At 39.1% G+C, this 26,039-nt stretch overlaps 1 protein-coding gene across 3 annotated transcripts in view; it reads left to right on the top strand.

The window, feature by feature from the left end:
* Positions 1–26,039, top strand: part of LOC142141428 (cilium assembly protein DZIP1-like) — a 90,416-nt gene that overhangs the window by 13,344 nt on the left and 51,033 nt on the right. For all 3 annotated transcript variants that reach the window (XM_075199904.1, XM_075199905.1, XM_075199903.1), the window contains exons 3-9: positions 4,697–4,769; positions 7,936–8,060; positions 15,280–15,444; positions 20,454–20,594; positions 20,683–20,745; positions 22,464–22,604; positions 23,846–23,894. In XM_075199904.1, coding sequence (XP_075056005.1) covers positions 4,697–4,769; positions 7,936–8,060; positions 15,280–15,444; positions 20,454–20,594; positions 20,683–20,745; positions 22,464–22,604; positions 23,846–23,894 — 757 coding nt within the window. The remainder of the gene's footprint in view (positions 1–4,696; positions 4,770–7,935; positions 8,061–15,279; positions 15,445–20,453; positions 20,595–20,682; positions 20,746–22,463; positions 22,605–23,845; positions 23,895–26,039) is intronic.

Genomic DNA, 26,039 nt, shown 5'->3' with positions numbered 1-26,039 from the left:
TCAAAGACTTATCAGGTCCTTTTCTCTATTAGCATCTGACCATGTCTATTCGAATTCTGGAGCAACACGGTTGGATAGTTAATTATTCCAGATCCCAGTTGATGCCCTCACAGAGCATGAGGTTTCTAGGATTTATAATGGACACCGCTTTTCAGAAGTTTTTTGTCCAGAACCTTCTCTACAGATCCCTACAACTCTCTGTACGGTTAATCCTGAGTCACCCTGGTCCTTCCATGTGCTTGGGCATGGGGATTCTAAGGTTGATGTTCGAAACCATTCCATACAGTTGTTTCCACTCTCGCACGTTCCAGTGGAATCTCCTAAGACATTGGTCATGTCCCCCTTTTTCATCTGGTGACCCAACGAATCAGACTCTCCAGGGAGATTGTCAACCTCTGAAATGGTGGCTAGCTCAAGAGCTTCTGATGATGGGCCGATCTTTTGTCCTGTGGTCTTGGATTCTGGTGACCACAGATGCCAGTCTGAAGGGCTGGGGAGCTGTTGTTCTCCAGCTTCGTCTCCAGGGTCTTTGGAAAGACAGGGAGGCGCTTCGGCCCATAGATGTTCTCGAGCTAAGAGCCATGCTGTTAGCCCTCCAGAGCTCATTCTCTTCTTCAAGGAAAACCAGTCCACCTCCAATCCTTCAATGTCACTGCAGTGGCATATGTAAATTGCCAAGGAGGAACAAGAAGTGCAGAAGCTATGCAAGTAGCGGAACAGGTCTTATTGTGGGTGGAGAAATTTGTTCCAGCGATTTTGGCAGTGTTTATCCCCGGAGTGAACAACTAGAAGCGGATTATCTCAGCAGGTATGCAATCCTTCCGGGAGAATGTCAACTGCATTCTCAGGTATTTCAGGAGTTAGTTTGGAAATGGGCCTGCCAGATCTGGATAGATAATGTCCATGAGTTTAGGATATCACTTTCCACCAATTCCAATGATTCCTCAGGTCCTAAGATGAGTACTGTTGGAAAGTTTTCCGATCATTCTGGTGGCACCAAATTGGCTCGGTTGGCTCTGATTCGCCAACATCTTGCCGCTAGTGGAAGGGTCAGGCTGGGCTTTTCAGTAAAGAACCATTTACACCATCCACACTTGCCTCGCCTGGCTTTAATGGTGTGGCTGTTGAAGCCAACCTCTGACGGTCAAGGAGGTTCTCTTCCAGGGTAGTGCAAACCCTCATAAAGGCTCGGAAGCCGGTATCAGCTAAGATCTATCATAAGGTGTGGAGGATCTATGTTCTGTAGGGAAGAAGTGTCATAACCCTACCTTTTTCAGATTAGCCGTTTTCTGGTCTTTCTTCAGGATGGGTTAGAGATGGGACTAAGATTGAGTTCTTTGAAGGTTCAGGTCTCTGCGCTTTCTATTTTCTTCCAGCGCCAGTTGGCTTTCCTCCCTGACGTTTGTACTTTCCTTCAAGGGGTTATTCATGTTCAGTTTCCCAACGTTTCTCTGTTGGCCCTGGGGGATTTGAACTTTGTTATTGAGGTTCTTCAGCGGCCTCCATTCGAACCCCTGGAGTCAACTGATCTGCGTTTCTTGACGTGAAAGGTGATGTTTTTGCTGGCCATTGCATCTACCAATGTGTGTCGGAGCTTGGAGCCTTGTCCCGTAGGGGTCTTTATCTGGTGTTCCATGAGAATAGGACGCTTCATAAGACTGTACCTACTGTCTTGCCTAGGGTGGTTCCTGGTTTTTATTTAAACCATGAGATAGTGGTTCCGGCCTTTAGAGAAAGGATTGTTCCTTCTGGGCTTTCTTCCTCTGTCAGTCTGGACGTGGTCTGGGCTTTACGGATTTATGTGGACAGGACTTTTGCTGGTTGCAGGACTGACTCTCTTTTTGTTCTTTGCGAATTTCATAGGAGAGGTTGGCCATCCACCAAGCAGGCCATTGCTCGTCGGATCAGATCTATGATTAAGCTTGCTTATGTGTAGAAATCTACCTGTGCCTCAGGTTCTTACGGTGCACTCTACTTGTGCGGTGGGGGCTTCCTGGTCTGCTCGCCATGGAGCATCTGCAGAGCAGCTGTGTAGGGTGGCGATCTGGTCCTCAGTTCATACTTTTATGAGGTTTTGCCAATTCAACATTTTTGCGTCTGCGGACACCAATTTCGGCCGCAGTGTTTTGCGAGCTAGTAGACCAGAGAATTCCCTCCCTTGTTCTACAATTAGTTGTGTTGTTGAGCCCTTTTCTTGGGACTTTAGTATTACTGAGGTCTGTGGGATTGCAGAGGGAAGGAGTCAACAGCAAACTTAGTTGTTAACTATTTAAGTGCCAACTCCATGCGCCCTCATACAAACCATGGTAGCAGTGTCCCCCAGATGGAATCGGAGAAAGAGATTTAACGTATGTACAAAAATCTTCTTTTTGTACACAGTACTCCAAACGATTTAAAGCGTTTGTATTTGTCTGTATAAATTGATGGTATGTGTTATATCTAACCCATCAAATTCTACTAAATAATAGTAGTAGTTCCAAAATATAAACTATGGCACATTTAAATATTAATATGATTATCATTAATATGATTATCATTAATATTATTATTATTATTATTATTCTTTATAGAGTGGCAGCATATTATGTAGCGCTGTACAGTGAGGGGTTTGTGTTACATACAAGTTTTGTAGAATGACATGAAAAAGAAAGTGGCCTTGTTCAAATGAGCTTGCAATTTAAAAGGTGTGGGGAACACTTGATAAATAAGGTAGCGGAATAACAGTTGTAGCTGTTGATGGGAAAGTGTGTGGCTACCGTAAGGCAGATCAATATTAAAGTAGGCAAAGGCAACTGGCATGTTGTGCAGTTCTCTCTGGTTTGTACCATTGAGTGGTGGAGAGTATAAGGTGGAGACATGGAATTGAAAGTTGTGACTGAAGTTGCTACCAACATGGAGGCTGCGCAGATCACCAAAGTATGAGCTCAGCTGCCCATAGGTGATCCATTCATCAGAGCATGTAGAGAAGGGGATACAATGCTCGTTATGTGGATTGGGGCTCTAAGCATTCACTTCTGGGGGGGGGGGGGGGGAAATCATTGGTCTTTAGTAAACCATTATGTAGTCGAATACCATTCACCTGCTACCCAATGCTGTAATCTGAGCCCAGGCAGTATGCAAAATCACTGCTCCATTGGCTGCTCATATATACAGAGCCGCATTTTCCCTGACTGTGATGACTTCTTAATAAAGCACATTCTGGATTGAATGCTCCATATCTAACCACAGATTGTATTTTCTAGTTGGCAGCAGGCAGGTAAGATGCCCTTAGATATCAAAATTATGTACAGAGATTGATAGCGCAGGTTAGTTAGGTTTATCTGTCAGCATGTACTGAGACTCAGTGAGTCCTGCAGCCGAACATAGAAGGCAACAGCAATGATCATTGAGCTCTATGGGTCCAGCAGTTGACCAGGGACTGTAGTCCAGTAGATCCTCAAAACAGCCCTGCCCTTGGAATGAGGACACCCTCAGTACCACTATGTCACCTCCCCCTGTTTTCACACATGTGTAACTGCTTTATAGTTGTGAGAAGATGATGATGTGGGAGGAACAGGTCTAAAGCCATTACCAACTGCCATCCGCATGCTGTATGTGGAGTAGGGTGTAATGCAGTGTAGCGTAATGGTGATAAGACAACAGGCCAGTAGTTGTTTCAGTTTTGCACCACTTTTTAAAACATTCACAAATAACAGTATATTTCTTGTTTTACTTTTTTTTTTTAATGATTATTTGGAAAAATGTAAACCTGTTTAAGCATGTTTATTTTTATAGTTTCAATTGTTTAAAATTTAATAATTGCCAATCCAGTTTTATTGTTATACAGTTTTCTACAGAATCGCTTAGAGTTTAATGAAAAAATATCAGTTTTCCATACTTAGTTGCCTTCTCTTCTGATTTCCCACCATAAGCTGTTTCCCCCGGAGCTCTGCCGTTTCTGTCATACGGAACTGGGTAATCTATTTCCAAAAGGGGCGGAGTTAGTAAAGCTTGATTATTAATAGCAGCAATAATATTCACCATTTGAGAAACCTAACATTCATACAATAAGTACAGAACTATAAATATATAACATTTGATTTAAAAAGTTAGACATCGTCCTGCAGTTAACACTGATTCAGGTGGAAATGAATCCTCTGTGAAATAGGAAGGTAAATAAAGAGTTGATCTCTGCTTTCCTGCTTTTGACTATACATAGGCTTTAGTGCTAACACTTGCTGAAAGACTGTTATCTAAATACAAAAACAATTATAGATCTGCAGAAATTTGCTCATCAGCAGCAGCTATTTATTTAGCGCCATTAATTCCACAGCGCTGTACAGTGAACTCACTCATGTGTGTCTGCCCATTGCTCCAGAGCTATTGCCAAAATATTTTAGAATTACAGCCTTACAGAATATGGTATGCTTGTAAGCCACCCTCAAATACCATGGTAGGCATATAAACATCTATACATTTGTTTATATGTGGCACAATTTTATCATGTGTCAATTGTAAAGCGCTGTGGGATATGCTGGCGCTATATAATTAAATGATGATGAGGATATATCCCACTTTCTCTCAGAATTCACAAACACAACTTTTTTATTTCACTATTACACAAAAACATTTTATCTGAATGATAGCGCCGTAGTTTGATTTGAAAACTAATATCTTAATTAAACGGAGGTATGTACTTTTCTTTTTTTGATTACAGTGTCAACACTGCGAGAAGGCTTTCATGAATTATTCATATTTACAAGATCACATAAAGAGGAGGCATAATGAAGGTACTACATAGGATAACAACTGTTGAAATTCAAGTCTTCAAATGACTGTACTGTAAATTAAGGATGATATGTTTTGATTTTTCCATTTTTTTGGGTGGGGGGGATTAAAAGAATATAGAAGGCCCATCTACAGTGAACAAGATATTTTGGTGGCTGAACCAATTTACATGGAAATACAGTCTAACAGCCTACTAGGAATTAGTGTCATCAAGGAAAACACATTGGCACAGCTAAGGGCCATGGACCTTATGCAAAATCCAAGCCAGTTTTCCCCTGACAGTTTCTCACAATTGGTAACATCTCCCAAACATATCGCACCTTCTTCTTTAACAGACGTTCTGCCCACCCTCCTAATGGTATTGGACACTTGACTGGTAACTAGCCCATACAAGTGTTACAGACCAGACCCGGCATGCGCCGTTCTCCTCCTTCATTTCGCTGCTCTGCTGTATAGAGGAGGGCTTGCGGCCCTTTTACTTTTTTCTGACCGCTGATGTCACGGTTCACCAGTGATTCAGACCTCAACTTGTCAGACTACTCTTCCAGTTGCTGATTTGGTACCTCGCTGTATTCATTAGTGATTCAGTGTCTTCATATCTTTCTTAATATCACCACTCAAAGGTTTCAGGAAATTCCCAAGTTATAGCTTTGGTGGGGAAGTTATTAAAGCTTGTCATACAGTACAGTTGTGCCCAGTCTGTAGTCTGGTATTAGAGTCTTCAGCTTTCCTCCTAGAAACCAGTATACATCATCACCTATAATGTGTTTTATGGGACTCCGCCCACCTTCTCCAACCCACCAAATGTGACACTGTGATGGCTGAAAATACTGCATTGAATGATTGAGGTTTAACAGTGGGTTTGACAAACACATGATTGTGAAGTCTGCATACAAGTGAACAGATTTTGATTATTAGACCTTGGATTTATTTAAAAGCGGTATACACTATGACAATTGTCTTTCCATATCCTGACTTGTGCCGGGTGATTTCTGTGAATACCCGCATTTAGTGCAATACTCTGAAAGTGCTCTGGCTAATGGTTACTAGTGAAATGATAGACTTCCTTTCCAATGTTCATTCAACCCTCAAAATATCTGCCTTGACTGTGGGGCATGTTTAAAGGAACATTTTATTAAAAATAATTTTGGAAAGTCAGTGATATTGTACATTAGAAGCTATGAATGATATGATACTTTAAAATAAATAAGGTGGCCTGTTATTGCTAATAAACATTTTCCTCAAACACCTAGATATTTTTTAACATACCGTGCCATTTGCACAAACAATACAGTGTCAGTCAAATGAAGTGAGGCATCCTTCCTTGGTAAAGTGTTGCATGAAAAATCCTCAATGCAGTTGTTAGTACTTTCTGTAAGAGTTCTGCTCCATTGGCTGTCTTCCTCATATCAGACATGAACGCTCCCTTTGATGAAGCAGAACATTTCATTAGTTGTCTGTCAGCCTTTTTAGGCTGGAAGCCTGTACACTAGTTGGCAGCACAAAAGAGATGAAAAATATGTCAGGAGAAGGTAGATCTGGTTGTGCAGATAACTGACATCAGAGGGAAAAAAATGTAACCTCTGAATATCATTTAATATCTCATGGTGTGTTATTCACAAGGAAACTTTCATCTTCACTCTGTAAAGTTTACGTTTTGTGCAAACAGTTATGTTTTTGTCAAGTACATTAACTCATTCTTGGAAAGACATTAAAAATATATTAATATTGACTGCAGATAGGATACAGGTTTGATACTTCAAAGATTACAGTGTGAAATATAAGATTATGCCATGTTAGGCTGCTTACACATTACAAAATATTTCTCCCCATGCAATATCTATAACGATTTTACCAGCAACTGAAAAAAAAAGTCCCCATTAGAATGCTGATTTTTACAAGATTTACCATCTACTGAAAAAATTGTGACTCTGCACACTCCATAGAAATCTATGGACTATGGACACGATCGTGAGTGCATACACACTGCAGAATCAGCACAACCTCGTTCCATGGCTGAACAAGATTTTTAGTTCAGTTTAAAAATCTAAGAAAACTACGATGTGCTTTGGAACGATAATCGTTCATCGTTGTAGCATACATACTAATATGATATTGGGCTAAACAGATGTTCATCTTGTGATTGGCCCAATAATCGGCTGCAAACACTGTAGTGTGTACCCAGCATTAGCGCCTCAAAGGGTTATAAATTTATTGAATAGTATCAAGAAAAGAATGTAGGGAAGAAAAAAAGGTAGTGAATTTGTAAATGTGATGATATTTCATAAGCTAAATCCAAAGGACATTTGGTAATATGAGAATAGTGTTGTGTTGTGTTTGTGGCAGTTGTTTTAAAATAAAGTCAGGTCTTCATTGAATTAATAATAAAATTGTAACACTGTGGCATGCCTATTTTTTTTTTTTTATATATGCAGTGTAAAAAAAGTAAACAAAACGTATGCTGCATTATACACCACTCTTTTAGGACGATTTATTTACTTATTCAAATTAGAGATTTAAGATGTGTAATGGATTTTCACAAAATTATGGTAGCATGTAGTAAGCAATATTTTTGCATAAACCAGCATACACACTTCATACCTCTGGCATGTCATAAATGTATATTTTTATCTTTGCATGTCACAGGGGAACTAAAGCTAGAAAAAATATTTTTGTATGAAAAAAGGAATTGTTTAATTATATTGTTGGTTACTACTTTGTGCTGCTGTGGACCATGTTTCTTCTCCTAACTCTCAGTCTGTAGCTTCCTGCTTGATCAGTTCAATCCATTGCGTGCAGCACTGTCCTCACTAACATAATTACACAAGTACCCTGCGTTGCTGTGAGTATTCTGATTGGCTTCAGGATGTTTTATGCTCGCCCATTTCAATGCGGTACACACTGATGAGCAGGAAATCAAAAGTGATATCAAAAAGATACTCAGACCCTAGTCAAATGTACTTTACAATGGTCATTCAACTTCTACTTTCTGAATGTCTTGGACATTGACTAAAATAATGCACAATATAGTGTTTCTGCTTATAGGCCAGATTTACAACTCTCTTTTTATTTTATGAGAGCAACCATTCTGTTGTCATGGAAGCTTATTGTGATGGGAACATTATATAATTAATATATGTGTGTTCTATCATTCTTTTTAAAAAAAAGTAAAGCACAATCTTCAATCAAGTGATAAATTGCAGTATGAAATAAACTGTCTGAAAGAAGAACTACAGACTGCCAAAACTCAGCTGGATGCTGAACACGCTGCTCATATTGAGAAACTTTCACAGGTAAGGTAAATTCAACCAGGTACATTAAACACTGGGAAAATACTACAGTACTTGTGTTCGGGTTTATGTTGATAAATGTGTGACATTCTGCTATTTCAGTAAGAAAAAAGTGCTTCTTATGTAGGTAATATAATACATACAATAATTTGTGCTGCAGATAGTCATATATCGATCTGGTAAATATAAAAATCTTAATTGTTTAAAAATAATTGGCTCTATAATAATAATAATAATAATGATGATGATGATCTGCATTTGTATATAAAGTCTGTTAAGTAATGTATAAAGATCACAATCATAAGTTAGAGTTTTATAAACGTTAAGATATCGGACCACATATTGATTTATGCATCAAGAAGACGGCCTGAATTGTGAAATGTGTGTCTGGGAGAGAGGTAGGCAGTACTTGTTGGGTGCAAGATGTGCATCAATATACACCAGGGGGTAAATGTATCAAGCTGCGATTTTGAAAATCCCACGATTTTCTCAGGAGAGTTGAAAGTCGCTGATGTATGAACCTGATATTTCATGTAAAATCATCAGAGATGTGTTTCTGTCAAAATCGCTATTTCAAGAATCGCTAGAGATCAAAGTCCCGACTGTTTGCCACTCTAGCTATACAAGTCTACCGAGTTTGCTTCAAAAATAGCTAGATACTATACGCTACTTCCTAGCTACGAGATTAGTAAACACATCACTGTTGTGGCTCTATAGACAAGCAGTGTAAGTCCCAGCTGCTGTCAAAAGTTTAAAAATAGATAAATGTTCAAAAAACAAATGTATGGGTTTCCCCTATCCAAGCACTATTAACCCTAGTGCTGCCAGCCTACTGCTGGTTACGGAAAAATCGGGAAAAAGGTTGTGTGGGGTCCCCCATGATTTTCACATAGAAGGCACTAGTCAAGCCAGCCTGGGCAGTTGGCACTATAGCAGAGGCACACCTGGTAGGGGTTCCCCTGCCATAATGACATACCAAGCCCAGGCTCTTCAGCGCTGGGTTGGATTCCCTAGGGAGTGGGGTCCGCAAAAAAAAAAAAAATGACCCCTCTAGGAATAACCAGCCCAGTGCTGAAAGCACTAGGGGCTAGGTTTACTAAGCTGCAGGTTTGAAAAAGTGGGGATGTTGCCTATAGCAACCAATCAGATTCTAGCTGTCATTTTGTAGAAGGTAATAAATAAATGAAAGCTAGAATCTGATTGGTTGCTATAGGCAACATCCCCACTTTTTCGAACCCGCAGCTTAGTAAATCTAGCCCTAGGGCTCTTCCTTCACCCCTGGGCGGTGGGTGTAGGCTAATATCGGCGATTATAATGTAATAAAAACAAACACACCATTTTGTTGTGTGGAATTACAAGTCTCAGCCATGCCAGGGTGCCATAAACAGTGTGGGCATGCTGATGCTTCTATAACTACAAGCGCCAGCAAGCATACCCATGGCAGCCAGGTCATACTGGCATTTGTAGAACCACAATTGCCAACATGGCCTGACACCCATGGCTGGCTGAGACCTGTAGTTCCACAGAACAAAAATGTTAAAAAACCACAGCACTCTCATTAAAACAACATATTTTTAATAAAAATAAAAACACAAACAATAAAAACATAACGCAGCCTCTTTTTATACTACATAAATTTGAATAAAAATAATAAAACCCAAAATACTCACCAGTCTAAATTCTTCTTTTGTCAGCATCTTTTAATCCAAATGTGTTTAAAAACCAAGTCATAAATATTTATAGATCCAAATGTCCATGCTTGTAACCCATGTCCATAAATAATTGTAGATCCAAATGTTCATGTTTGAAAACCATGTCCATAAAAAATTGTAGTTCCAAATATCTACAATTGCTAGAAAATATCTTCTGTTCTTCAGGCCACAAGGGCCCCCATATTTGTCAATTCAAATTCGAAACATGCTTGATAAAAAAAATAAACCCCATTGATAAACGATAAACAGTGTACAAACAGATCAACGTTAATGAATAGATTCGAGCCGCGAGGTCTATTTATACTCAATGGTGATCTCCCACACTGTCATGGGTATTCCCCATAGAGTATAAATAGACCTTGCAGCTGTACAGAAGCTCTTCTCCTCTGCGACCCCTGTAGCTCTCAGTGTTATTTAAGTGCACATAGGAGTTGGGCTTAAGTTTATCTGCTCTGCTGCTATTTCTGTACGTTCGGTTTTATTTTCTTTTCTTTGATTCACTTATTGGTAATTTGTAATGTATGTTGTGTTTTAGCTACACAGTGCTGACAGCACTGTCTGCTGAGGGAAACTAATCCCCACAGACAGGCTTATTAGACGTACAGATGCGTGCCAGTGGTTCTCAGAGAAAGTACATTATTGCTGTGCCTGTTACCTATAGTTACAGTGGCTATCACTGCTGTAAACTATTATCATTAAGCTGACTATCCACCGCTGCCGTTGATGGCATAGAGCTCCACAGTGTCAAGCTGGAACAGCCATATCTGCGCTCATACTAAGTATGCCTGGAAGCCAGCAGAGGGGAGGGCACCCCTACTCATCGGTGGACTTGGTATATTCCTAAAGCGGGAAAACAAGCTACTGTGTACTCGGCAGTACACTCCCGAGAGGATTGTTAAGGAGAGTATTCTGCTATTATCCATGCTGACAGGATTCTCTCCTCCTGACTGTACTTCAACTATCCTAGAGGGATAAGTCCATTGCTGAATTCTTGTGTTTCTGTCTATTGGTGTAAACTGTATTTATATGACTGTATATATTCATATATCAAACTGTATTACACATAGTTTTGATAACTTGACAGCTATAAGTACTAACAACCAACACTTTCCCAAGAGGACAAAGTCTGGCGCTCACTAGGGAAAGTATAATAAATAATACAGAATATACACATGAACACACAACAAAATATCTAGAAGAAAAGCTAGATGATAAACCACCCTCCCCTGCTGCTCATTGAGGGCCTATAACACCCTAAAAAGGCAAAAATGTAAAATATATAATGGCACTGGGGAGGAAATCAGCTAAAAAATTAACACGAGATTGGCCAATACTTCCATAAAAATGTTTATAAATTTATTTTAACATGCAACGCAATTAATACACAAAAGCTGTATCCCAAAAGTGAATATAAACATATAAAACAACAAGACTGGTAAATATGAGAGACTCTTTAGAAGCTGTATAGGAGTATATGGATATAGAATGTATTCACACCACACTAGATCTAATACGTAATCACAAATAAATATCCATGTGTGGCTTAAAAAACATCATGCTCAATCAAAAATCCAAATGGTTATTAGGATAAATATCCAAATTGTTCCAAACACTGAATCCGGTGGGAGAGTGTCTATATGTATGTGTATACACAACACCGTCCAGACAGCACTAGATCCGCAGAGAAATTTACCCCTGTGGGGATTAGTTCTTACCACTATCCACACTCAAATAAATCATCCGTGTGAATGCATGTGGTAGCTGGGATACTATTGAGAACTCAGCGTCTCCTATACTTACCTGAGGAGCGAGGAACCAAAAGATAGGAAGGAACTGTTCATCGTTTCAGTTGTTTCCGGACAGCCCATTTAGTAGGTGCACCTACGTGATCTGAACTGAGACTTTTTTGATGTGCGACGCGGCAAGAACGAGTGAGTTCAAGTTTCTGATTTTAACGGGGAAGCCCGTGACATCTCACCATAACATGTCTACCACATGCATTCACACGGATGATTTATTTGAGCGTGGATGCTGGTAAGAACTAATCCTAGTGCTACCTCCCTTCACTCTTCTGTTGCTTTTGTTGGTTGAATGTTATGTTTCTGTTTCTTTGGGCTTTTCAGTTACACTTAGGAGCTACAGGGATTGCAGAAGGGAGGAGCTTTTGTCAACAGGTATATTAACATTTTAACTCTTTAAGTGCCAACTCCTGTGTCCCCTTATACAACCCATGGTAGCAGTGTCCCCCATATGGAATCGGAGAAAAGGATTTAACATAAGTACAAAAATCCTCCTTTTTTATAATCTTATCAATTATATTTTATCTTATACTTTTTAAATTCCTATTGTTTTTATTTGAACTGCAGAGTTTTTTATTTATTTATCATTGCATAACCCACTAGATTAATGCAGTTGGTGAGTGGCAAGTAGACAGAAGGGAGCTCTTGGATTTTATGTGTTTTTCCATGATTATGCACACCAATAAAATTTTATTTTTATCAAACCATCTTGAAGGCTTCTTAGGAACTTATACAAAGTCCTTTGTTTTGTTTTTTTACCTAATTTTCACTAGGTATCTGATTAGTTATTCGGAGCTACAACACTTTTTTAATTAATGGCATAAGCTTGATATTCTACAACATTAAATAAATTTGACGCAATATCCTACTAATACATATACAGTGTTCTCCCATGAAAACATTGTCAGCCCAAGTGGCATTATGAAGTTGCTGGTTGGGGGCAATGTAATAATAATGTTATTCATTTTTATTTTTGCCGTCGATTTGTGTAGGCGCCACAATGCTCCACAGCGCCGTACAGTAGGGAAAACAGTACATACATAAAGCAGGGACACACAAGTTAGACAAAAAAAAAATAAAAAAATGCAGACATGTAAACTGAAGATGGGCGGGTCCGGTTCCCCGAGAACCGAACCCACCCGAACTTTGGGTATCCGAGTACCGAGCTGAGTAGCTCGGTACTCTCCCGCCCGCTCCGAATCCAAATCGAGGCCGAACATCATTGTGACGTCGTCGGATCTCGGAGCTCGGTTCTCGCGATACTTCAAGATTATAAATACACGCCTCCACAGCAATCCATCGCCATTTCACAGAGGGAGAGAGCAGGGTGTAGTTACAGGCTGATTAGAGCAGGGACAGAGAATCCAATATTCTTATTCCAATTGTTGTAACAAAAATCGCTAGAGAAAAGAGGAGGATAGAGTTGTTTTTTTTCTTTTCAATATTTGGCACTCCCCAGTGCTTTTGGGGTGTCCCCCCTAATTGTGCATAAATATTTCTGGCTGTCCAAATTACTATCTGTCAGCAGTATCTACCAACTAATTTTTAGCACTCCCCAGTGTCCCCCATAATTGTGCATAAATATTTCTGGCTGTCCAAATTACTATCTGTCAGCAGTATCTACCAAATAATTTTTAGCACTCCACAGTGCTTTGGGCTCAGAATGGATTCAAAGCAGTCCACATATGACCAGAATGAGCAACCAGGTTCTGTCACCAGTCCTTATGTTAGTGTTCCCAGTACGTCATCTGGACAAGGCGATGTCAAACTACACAGTGTTTCGAAATCAGTCCAAAAAAACAAAAAAATTTTTTTTTACTGTGTTGAAGCGAAAAAGAAGTGTTACTGAGCAAAAGTTAAGTGCCGATAATTTTTTTTTTGCCAACATGCCATTCTACACACGCAGTGGCAAAGAGAGAATGAGGCCTTCACCTTTGGCTATTAGTGGCAGATCCCAAAAAGTTACCGAGCCTACAATTGGTGCACAACTACTGTTACGCGTCAAAGCCGAGCTGCAAGATAACAGTAAGGCATTAGAGGATAATGTTTGCTCTGATTCATAAATGACACCAATCCCTGTGGAGAGTCCATCCAACAGTGGTATGTCTAATAGTGAGCATTCTGTTAGTGTACCCATAAAGAAGGGCCCTTTCAGCAGTTCTGCTGATGTGTGCCTGAACAGCCCGAGTGTAGCCGCTGATACACAAATTGAGGATGCCACTTTGGAAATAGAAGAGGATGAGGGGGAGATTTGTGTATGCGACGAGGGCGCTAATGAGGATGTTGATGATTATGATGCAGACAGATACCAAATTGCCTTTCTCAATTTCTATTTATATTCTAGATAATATAACGGCTGAATAGTTTTCTATTTTACTCCTAGTGGAGAGGGTATCTGATACAGACATATACCAAACTGCCTTTGTCCATTTCTTTGTATATTCGAATTTCTAGTTCCACAGTCTGTGCAGGCTGCTTTTTTTATATTCAACTACAAGTGGAGGGCGGGGGGGGCATAGATAGCCACCAAACTACCGTGGTCCATTTAATTTTACTTTTTAGTTCCACAGTCTGTGCAGGCTGCTTTTTTTAATATTCAACTACAAGTGTAGGGTGTAATATACACCCAAAGACGATGGCTACATTGCCAATAATCAAAGATGGAGGAGGTAGGCAACCAGGTTTGTCTGTATAATTTGCAGACAAGTGTTCGAATTAAGGACGGCCTACCAGGGATTAAACTGTTTTTTTCATAATTTATTAGCTTTAGAATTACCTCACTTATCTAAGAAACTGGTGGAGCACTAAATTAGGTTATTTTAGACCAAAAAAATTGTATTTTTTTCGAAAATAGCAAAACAAAACCAAAACACGAAGGTAATCCAGATCCAAAACCGAATCCAAAACCAAAACACGGGGGTCAGTGACCATCTCTAATGTAAACAGAGGATATGAAAGACCCTGCTCATTTGAGAGCTTACATTCTAAGTGGAAGAGGGCACAGCTGAAACAAGAGGATGAAATGTGTCTCAGAGTGGAGATTGGGATAGTTGTGATGGTCCATTAGTGTGAATAGTGTTATTGAGGATAATGTCACCTCTAAAAAAGAGATGGGTTTTCAAAGAGCATCTAAAGATTTGAAAGCAAATTAATGAATAATTATTCCCAACAATTATATTATTTATAAGGACTCTGGAGGTTTTTGCCTGCTTGTTTGCTGGACACACTGCTGTGTTTACATAGGGGCTATTATAATAGACAAACGGTGGTTTGTCCTATTATAATAGGATTCCGGACTCCCAAGAGCCGGGTGGTAAGTAAAAATAGCTGGGTGGATCGCCCGGAAAAAAGATCCTTGGGAGAACTCTGCATATATCATCTGTTTTGCAGTTGGGAGAATGATCAACCCCACTGTCTTAGTTTAGGTGTTGAAAGATATGTGTGCTTTGGTCTACTTTTTATTATCAATTTTGCAAACATTGATATTTTTTTTTGTTGTTTTACTTGTTTTGTTTTTCTTTACTCTCACAGATTGTTTTAACTCCATCAAAACATTTTAATTTGGATTTTAAAGGTTCACTGTTTCAATAAAATACTTCAAGTTTGTCTGTATCGCTGATAAAGCATAATGTGACCAGATTGAGAGTGCAGTGGTGAAACAGCTTCTTGTGCCATCTTTCAAATGTGTATGACTGACTCATTTTTATACAGATGCAGGAAAATGAGCATAAGAAATATGAACAAGAAGTTCTAAAGAAATTTGACAACTGGAAAAAAGAAGAAAGAAACAAATTTGAAGATGAATTAAAAAAAGTAAAAGAGATGTTTATGAATGAGCTTAAAGAGTTAAAGGCTAAGAACAGCTGGTTAGAAAACGTAAGTGACAACTTTTTTTTAAAAAAAATTTGTTCTCTAACACTTGCCAGACATATGCCCTTATGGTTGGGTTATTTGATCTTTTTATCTATATATTATAGTAATATTGCATTTTGTGTATCCTACAAAACCGTGGGTATTCCACATTTAAATTGTGACTGGGTTTCATTGCGCACAGACAAAGATCTGTTAGGCAAATAATCACTGTGGCATGATCGTGGAAAATGGGGCATCTTGTAATGGGGACTTTCTTCACAGCCACAAAACAGCTGGATCTATACAAACTTCAATTCTTTGTGTGGTCAAATTGGAGAGAGAACTGGTCATTCAGTAACTATACCACAGGACTGTATCCACATATGTATGGTGCATCATTTGCAACTACTCCAGTAAATTACTCTAGTCACTTTTTTAATTTGGTGATCAGGACTATAGACATTGGGCAGCAAGCATAGGAACACATAAGGTGAGATGCTATATTTCATTCCAATCATATATTTTAGTAGGGATAGAGGTATGAGGTACATGTATTCTCAAGTATGACCACAGTAAAAGCCAATATTAACAGATTTCTTGTACCAAGCAATGTGTGCTGTTGAAATGGAAGACGTAATAGCTTACTATAATGAGAGCTCCTCCATAGAATACTACATTATGGTGTTATTTGTATTCATAAGAAACACACTAATTGAAACTTGATTAGTATATTAACTGCTGAATATTAACCAAGGTTTAGCAGTGGGTGTACTGTACATTGTAGGTTTATGTAGTTACGCACATGGTAGGCACTGAAGAAAAAAATTCTGGAAAATAAGATTTCATTCAATCATGTTACTGAGAAAGGTGAAATATAGGATAAGATGGGGGTATTGTTATTGTCATCATACATTGCAACATTCTAGTTTAATATTTACTCTTCAACAAACTGGTTTCATGTCAGTATCCAATTTAATATAATACAGTGGTACAAAATGAATATCACAAGTTAATGTTTTCCCCTTGTAACTTTGGAATGTGCGTGACAACTGTGTCCTACAAGAATTTTGGAATCCTTGAATACTTCAGCCAATGACTGTGGCCTACTAGTGTGGTTAGAATATGACTGCACACCTAAACTTATAGCTGTCATTTTCAGACCACATTTGGCAACTTCCCTGATCCAATCTGTTTCAATTGGATTATCATCAGACCGCACGATAATAGCAACATTATGCTATATCAGGCCATTTGCCCAAAATGGCGGTATTGCAGCATGTGTGGTCAGCATTGCAGGAGGATGGTTCTTCCTTCGGATTAGTGGTAAAAGAGATACCTATTTTTCAGCACAGTGAAAGATTGTATTAACCAATGTGGTTGTTACAACTCAGGAGGTACCTGTGTCAATCCCGATTAGAACTAGCAGACCAGAGGTGCGGAGTCTAACGGATTCCCCGGTATTCACCAAAAACGGCCGCAAGGCAGGATGGACTTTGCTGCCAGGAACCCGCAGGTCTCGGCCCTCTGGATGGCTTCAGGAAGTAACACAAGGCCCAAGGAGGAAGACAAAGAATAGTAGACAGGCTAGGGTCCGGTAAATCAGGGAAATCAGACAGCGGATGGTCAGACAAACCAAGTTCGGTACACAGGAGGATCCAGCAGCGCGTAGTGAGACAGGCAGAAATAGTACACAGGAAATCCAGCAGAAATCACCATACAAGGAGGAGTCACACGAACTGAGTTGCACTGACACTGAGCAAGTGTCAATGCCGAGATTTAATAGAGAGATTTTCAAATAGCCCATCCCGGCCGCCAAGTTATGTGACCCGCTACCTGGAAGTGCCAATCGCGACACGGAGGAGACAGTGCTGGAGCGAGGAAAGGTAAGAGCGTAACAGTACCCCCTGTTGTAAGGGTGGACTCTGGACACCCTAAAAGAGTTTGTTCGGAAATTTCTTGTGAAACTGAGCAATCGAGTTGCATGAATATCTGAAGTTTTAACCCAAGAACGCTCCTCTGGGCCATAGCCTTTCCAGTCGACGAGAAATTGTAGAGTACCTCTGGATTTATGAGAGTCCAATAGTTGCTTAACCTCATACTCTGCTTGATCTTGCGAACAAACTGGAGGTGGATATCTTCTAGGAGTAGAGAGCTGGTTCTGCACAACCGGCTTTAAGAGAGAAATATGAAATACGTTTGGTATCCCAAGAAACAAGGGGAGTTTCAATCTAAAAGCCACGGGATTAATGATGCTGGAAATTTGAAAAGGCCCATTAAATTTGGGTGTAGGCTTCATACTGGGAACCTTTAATATTCCTAGTAGACAACCAAACTTTATCTCTTGGAGCTAATATAGGAACCGGGCGCCTTCTTTTATCGTAAATTTACTTAGAGCTGTGACAACCATATATGACCAAAAAGGGAAAATTAGCGACTGCCTCGTGAAAGTGATTATTATGGGCGAATTCTGCCCAGAGAAATAAATGAAACCCAATCCGACTGGTGAGTAGATACATACATTCAAATTAATTTTTCGAGTTCTTGATTGGTTCGTTCTGTGAGCCCATTGGACTGGGGGTGATACGTTGAAGAAAAATCAAGTTTAATTCCTAACTTAGTTCAGATGGCCCTCCAGAACCTTGAAATAAACTGTGACCCCCGGTCAGATACAATGTGTAGAGAACAACCATGCAGACGAAACACTTATTTTATAAAGAGATCGCCAAAAGTGAATAGGATGGAAGTCCCTTGAGCAGTACAAAATGGGCTGCTCTTGGAAAAACGATCCGTAATGACCCAGATGGTGGTATAAGACTTGGATGGAGGCAAATCAGTAATAAAATCCATGGAAAGCTGAGACCAAGGAACTTCATGAATGGGTAAGGGTATAAGTGGACCAAAAGTTTTAACCCGAGGCACCTTATGTTGAGCACATATAGAACATGTGGAGACAAAACTCTTGACTTCCTTTAACAAAGACGGCCACCAATAATATTGAGTGAGAAGTTCTTCAGTCTTCTTTACTTCAGTGTGACCTGAACAACAGGAGACATGAGCCCACCGTAATAATTTAGTACGAAGATGTGGTAGAATAAAGGTTTTGCCCGGAGGGTAAGTAACACTTTCACGGGTAGTGGAAGCTAGGATACAATTGTGATTTATAATGGGCTTGATCTCCTCTGGAAAGTGAATTGAAAGACCTGGAAAGTGCATCAGCTTTCTTATTCCTTGATCCAGGCAGAAATGTCAAATGGATATCAAATCTTGAAAAGACAAATGACCATCTGGCCTTACGAGGATTCAAGCATTTAGCAGAGCGGAGATAGAGAAGGTTCTTGTGGTGTGTATAAATTTTGACTTTGAATAAAGCCCCTTCCAGGAAGTGTCGGCATCCATAAAACGCTAACTTAATGGCTAATAATTCTTGAAAACCGATTCCATAGTTCCTCTACGCTGGAAGAAATTTACGGGAGAAGAAACCACAAGGATGTAACTTCCCAGAGGAATCCCGTTGGGATAAGACTACACCGGTACCATAGGAGGAGGCATTAACCTTAAGGAAAAAAGGAAGTTGAGGATCTGGTTGACAAAGGATAGGAGTTGAAGAAAAGGGCAGTTTTCAGTTGTTCAAAGGCCTTCAGGGTCTCAGGAGGACAGATCTTAGGATAAGCTGTCTTCTTGATCAGAGCTGAAATTGGAGAAATGATGGTAGAATACCCTTTGATGAATAGTTTATAATAATTAGAGAACCCGAGGAAACGCTGGATGGCTTTCAAGCCCTGTAGGTAGAGGTCAGTCCAAGATGGCTTTCAATTTATTTGGGTACATTTGAAGTCTGGTTCCTAAAAAGGGTATATCCCAAAAAAGCCAATTGCTCTTGCTCAAAGAGGCATTTCTCCAATTTACAGAAAGGATGGTGTTATCTTAGGCAGTTGAGCACCTGACGTACATTTCTCCTATGAGAGAGAAGATCTCGAGGGGAAAAAATAAGGATATCATCCAGGTAGATGATAACAAACTGGTAGAGGAGGTCTTGAAAGATTAGAAGTGGCCATCATGAGTGTTGAATGCTGTCTTCCATTCATCCCCTTTTTTGATGCGGATGAGATTGTATGCACCTCGAAGATCCAGTTTGGAGAAAACAACCGCCCCCTTGATGCAATTAAAGAGTTCGACTATCAAAGGTAAAGTATATCTATTTTAACAGTAATAGCGTTGAAGCCACAAAAATCTATACAAGGACGAAGACCGCTATCTTTTTTTTTTTTTTTTCTTTACAAAAACGAATCCAGTATCGGCTGGTGAAGTAGATTTTCTAATAAAACCTCTATTCAGGTTCTCCTGGATGTAGTCAGACATGGCCTGAGTCTCAGGAATGGAGAGCGGGTACACGGCCTCGAGGAATAGGCTTCCCAGGTAAAAGCTCAATACCACAATCCCAGACGCAATGAGGTGGAAGATTGGTAGTCTTCTGTTTGCAAAAGATGTCCAAGAACTCCTTGTACTGGAGTGGTAGAGATGCAAAAGATGAGAAACAGAGAGGTACTTTGCTTAGATAACAGGAGTGGCACTGTGGTCTCCTAACAAGAACTCTCCCTGTCTCACTAGGCCTTGTCGTTTCCCGGATGAATAGGGCATGTGCCGATAAGATGACCATTACCTCCTAGGCATAATTTGTTTTTAAATCTTCTCTCCCACTCCTCGGGAGAAAGACGGGCTCTGCCTAAATGCGTAGGCTCCTCCGGAGGTGTGGCAAGTGCCTGCAAATGGGGAGCAAAATGGAAAGTGGCATGGCGGGTCTGTTCCTTTTCTTGAGACCTCTCTTTGAACCTTAAATCCACTTTGACAGATAAGGAAATAAGTTCATCCATTATAAGGAACTAAATAATCTTGGTTTGACAAAGGGGAAACTAAACGTAGATAATACGTCCTTGTTCCAAAGATTGTAATGTGTAATTATTACCTTTAATATAATTTTGCCTAACAGTGATCTTCCAGTTAATTTTTTTATGTTTTGTCTTTTTCATTGATAGGATCTGCATGAAATTAAAAAAGATGGTCTACATGGGAGGTCCGCCTTGGGTACACTACAAGAAAGCCCCAGACACACAGACGAGGGCAAGTCTAGATGTACACATGATATTCAGTCTGTGAAAGAGCTTTTAGAAATGCAGGTAGAGTTATTATTTCACATTTAATTGACACCCATTATATTCAGTTTATATTTTTCCATCCATATTTTTGCTTTTCTTTTTCATGAAGGAAAATAAGTGGACAAAACGCATGCATGAACTTCAGAAAAAGCACGAGAGGGAAAAGAACCAGGTAGTAATATGTAATTTTGCATTACCAGGAAATTTAGTTTTTCTGTGTTTGTTGAAAATTGAAATGTAGCACTTCTGTATACTAAAAAATGAGTCCCGAAAAAAAAAAATTACACAAGACCCTCACATTCACCCACCAATCACTAGGCCAGTGCTAAATAAATCAAGGGATTCTCATTTGATACCCAGCCACCCAAACAAAATTTTGGGAAAGGTTTCATTCATTTAGTGCCACTACAAACTCGGGTACAATTGAATATTTAAGGTCGTGTGCATTTAGGTCTTTGTATGCAATTTGCAGGATATGTTCCCATTTTCTATGTGCTGAGAAACTAACACCCTCATGCTGCAAATGTTCTTTCTCTTTGTTTAGTAAAGAGGAAGGAAAGGGCACATTACTTTCCAGTAGTGTCCTATGTGCCTTTGTAAGTAGCAGAGGTTTAGATTTCATTTTTATTTGCTGCCTATAGTTCTCACTATCATCTCCAGCACATATGTATGTATTATAAAATATGTGAATGACCCCCACATATAAGAGCGTCCGGTTTGCCTTGAAATAGCCTGATTTTTGATATGTGTCCATGTCTGCTGTTTGCACTGACGATGCAGCCATCAAAATAACCCACTGTTCAGCTACATTCCATTGGATATTCTTATACTCCTTTATCTTGTCATGACTTTCTTTGGAATTACTATGTTAGATAAGCACCTCCCTCCAATCATGGCAAGCTCCTGTGAAGGATTGAAAGAGCATGGTGGGCTTAATTTGTTAATTCTAAACCTTTTTTGAATATTATTCAACTATGTAATCCACAGCCATTGATATATATTAATGTCAAATAGTGGCTTTATTTGCTCTTTAATTCAATACATAACCGAGCAGTGCTTTATGAGAAAGACCGTAAGGTGCTCATAAATTGGTAATGGCATGTTTTTGGAGCAACAGTTTCCAGCATAGTCAGACCCACAGATTAGAAAAAGTAGATGCAAATTGGTTTGCTGGGGACAGCTCCCAAAACCTTCATGTGGGCATCCACCTACGTATACAACTCTGCACAATTGCATTTCTTACACTTTAGCCTTCTTGTGTATTTATAGACTATAGTCTTCACATATGGTTGATGCGATCAGATCCTTTCAGGCTAACTTATAAGGCGTTTTCACCCATAAAGATGTTAAATTCAGAAATACGATCTAATAAAAGAATACAAAACGGTAACTACCTAGGAACAAATATTACGTGTTTTTTTTTAATAAAAAGTAAGTTTAAATGGTAAGCATTATAGGAATATGCTGTGACAGAAGTGCTGTATGCAGCAAGTGTCCTCACATATTTAAGATCAGAAATTTTGCCATTTAAAATATCACAAATTTATCAGCTGTAAACTGGCTGCACAAACGTCTATATGGTAATTATTAGCACCATTGCTGAATAACTAGATCTATGGCTAATTTGGCCACTCGCAGTCCAAGTGACTGCATCTCAAGGTGCTCATTATTTTGGCCTCACTCTGACCCCTTGCATACAATGTGGTCATCCATCAATTGTTGTCTTTTTTAACCCACCCAGTCTGATCACAGTTTAATTCAACAGATCCAGCCCAGTTTGATAAAAGACCTACCAAATTCACTCACTACGTCGGCACATGTTGGGCCAACATTATTGTCTAAATATGATGCCCATTCATCTACCCTATACACTCCTATCTATATTTTTAGCTTATACTACAAACTGAGAAGCTACAATTATCAATAAATGAAGATCAAAGGACTTCAAATGATTTCTACAAGAAAAGATTAGATGAAATTGGACAGAGGTTTCAAGAACAAAAGAAGTTAATTAAGAGACAAAAAGACCAGGTATGCATGTATAAATCTTCATGTATCACAGTGAAATTAAAATGTAGTTGTTTTTCTATTTACACCTACCAGAAAGACCCATTTGCTACATGCTGTGTTCTGTATATATATTATCATTTCTTTTTTGGTTGTGTAAAAGGCTTATTACAAGAAACAACTACAGTGTCCTTGCACAGCATACACAGCCATCTTCGTGGGCAAAAATTTTAACCACAGTTGACCAGTTCATGTTCAGCAATACCTAAAGTATCACAGGTTCAGCAGTTCTGTCTTAAACAATGGATTTGAAAATGGCATAAATGCCTAGATAAGCTACTTTGTCCTTTAAATGTTGATATTTAGTAAATATGTCTACAGAATATTGACCACTGCTAGCATGTGTTATCATTACTAATTGCAGAAATACTCAATTATGTATGCTAATTGCTGATTTGAAAGGCAAGTACACCTAAAGTATTAAAACAGCTGTTCATAACAATCACAAATATATATGTAAATGTTTACATACTGTAGAACTTCTGACACCTTGTGACACTGGCACCCCGCAGACATCAGACACAAACAGCTTCTTGCTTGAAATAAATTGGTGCTATATTGTTCACATCACAATAACAGCATACATTCTTGTCAGTATGATACCATTAAACAATCCTAAGTTACACCTCCTGGTGACCTTAATGGAATCTATCACAAATTCGCTGTCTATCCACTGGCCGACTTGTTCAGCATCAGTCACACCTAACAGCTGAAAAGACAGGCTTATATACACCAGTCTCCTCCCTTTGGTCTAATTACCTCATTAGACCACCTGTGTGTGCAGATTAGGAGTTTGTCTGTGTACGGATATAACCCTGTATGCAGCTTTCCCCTTCAGACTTCCCATGACCTCATCCTATACAGGAGAGGTGAGGCAAATAGGCTTCTTTGCCACAATACCTTGACAGAAATGGGATATATTTGACATTATATTTATATTGGCTACACAGATGAGTGCCAGCTTGCCATTTCAGAGAATGATATGCTTGCAGAGTCTTGCAGTTGGACTCCTGACAGAAAGTCTGCTGCACAGAGGAAAATGTCTCCTCACCCTATGATCACAAGTTTATGGCAGATATTTTTTTAAAATATTACTACTTATATTTTAGATATAGTAGTCCCTTTAAGTTGTAATCTCATTCTCTGTGATATTAATGCTCTTTATAAATTAACACTGGGATGTAATCAGCACTTTTCATCTTCAGATAAAAGAACTGTCCATGAAACCACCACCAGCTGGCAAAAAATTTCCAGGTAAGAAATGTCAACATTGTCTTCAAATTCTATATTGATAATGTAGTTGCTGACATAGTCAAGTAGAAACACTTTTGCAGCTGTTATACACCGCACCCCTTTTTCTCAGTCTTACTTGCCCATCCAAAATTTAGCAATTGCGGTTCCCCAGAATCCCCTCACACTCTGGGAACTCCTCATTACCCACAGCCATAAGTTGCCAATCCGTATAGCATTTCGTAATGCAGGGCCGGTGACACTGAAGCTCTCCAGTCCTCTTAAATAGAACGGAATAGGAAGCTCCTATTCAGCTGTGTTGAAAAGCAGTGGAGAGGTTTGTCAGTGAGATGCAGAGTGATACATGTAACCAGGGTGGCACTAGTAGAGGGATCCCCTTCCTGTTTGCTACATGGATGGCACGTAAAGTGGACAACCCTTTTAATAGCGAGAAATAAAAACCTGTAGCGGTATATTAATGTGAAGGAGGCGTCTGTCATAAATCTTTTAGACAAAAATGTTCCTAATCCTGCATGTTTGTTGGTTGATCCATCTTCACATTGACCTGGGGTCATTCATCACTGTGGGCACCTCTATTCTTCATGCCATGCTATTCATGAACTGTACAGCAGACTCCTTATTTGTTACCTACCACTGTTTATGTCCATTGTCCCCTGCTATTTTACTGATAAGAGTAAATGGAAAAAAAAATAAAGTAAGGTCTAAAGCTAGGTACACACTACAGAATTTTCCACCAACTTTTTATGCCGATCGATATTCCGATCGATCGGTCCATGGACTGCATACACACTAGCCTTGTTTAGGACGATAAAGGGAAGAGCGGACGTCCCTTTAGCGACTTTTTACAGCCATGTTGTCGTGAGCAATGACTGTAATTTCGTACTCACTGTTGTGGATCGGTCAGAAGTTTATACACACTAAACAACGGAAACGAGATTGGAACGAAAATATTAAACGGTACGACCAACCAAATGAGGCGACAATCGTCCATTTGGGCAGACTTTCGACCATCGTGTCACTGCACACACTGACCCGACTTTTGAACAAGCAGTCTTATGTCGGCAGATTTAGCCGATTATTGGACGAAAACCGTATAGTGTGTACCTAGCTTAAGTATATAGACAGCAGGCACTCCAGTCCACTAGTTAGTAACTAACAAATACAATTTCTTACACATAACATTGGTTTTCTCATTATTTTGTCAAAATACGCCTTTATTCTAGGGACCAAATATTGGCGAAATATTAAAAACCGTAAAGAGATTGTGGGTGTAATTAGCATTTAGGGACTGTGAGATACAGATGAGATGTCCATATTTGGATGGGCACCAGGAAGTCTAATTAAGTTTTAAGCTATTTTGGATACTTAGTGATACTGGTGTCTCATTTCTCCATACAACTTATCTCTATTTATCTATACACTGAAGGTTCTGATTTGGTTTTTAATTCACTTTTCCTTTTATTCACACAAACTCTTTACTGTTTTTAATATTTCGCCAACATTTGGTTTCTGGAATAAAGGCGTATTTTGGAAAATTGATGAGAAAACCAATGTTAATTATGTGTAAGAAATTGTACTTGTAAGTTACTAACTAGTGGACTGGAGTGCCTTCTGTCTATATACTTAGATTTTACTTCGGTCTTTTTGCTCATATTGCTCAATTTATATTGGAAGAGCACCCCCTTAGTGATATGTTTGGCATACATTGAGATCTATTTTTGAATGAGGTCAGTCCCATTTCTTGTGCGATAATCATTTTTCTTTTGTGATAGGAGTAAATGCAATGTATCTGACTGCATGACAATTACTACATAATACTATGTGCAGTACTGAGTTTTCCTAAGTTTACATTTCACATATTTCCTAAAACACCCAATAATACGTTTTTCTAAACTTTCTTTTGTTGGTTCAATGTAAAATCACATTGTTATATAAAATTGCAAGAATGCAAAATGTAGAGAAAAGTAAAATACAAATTGTAAAATATGTGTATGGTATTATTAATTGCATGTTCTTTATTTACACGTATAGCAACTTTTTATTTTCAATAATTCTTAAAAATGGTGGTTGTGCTATAACACGGGAATATATCATCTCATTTGTCTTTATGTAGCATTAAAAAAATGTGCCTTGTATTATATTTATTAG

This window comes from Mixophyes fleayi, chromosome 2 (genome assembly GCF_038048845.1).
Source record: "Mixophyes fleayi isolate aMixFle1 chromosome 2, aMixFle1.hap1, whole genome shotgun sequence".
In the NCBI taxonomy this organism is placed as follows: domain Eukaryota; kingdom Metazoa; phylum Chordata; class Amphibia; order Anura; family Limnodynastidae; genus Mixophyes; species Mixophyes fleayi.
This window is presented reverse-complemented; position numbering and strand designations above follow the sequence as displayed.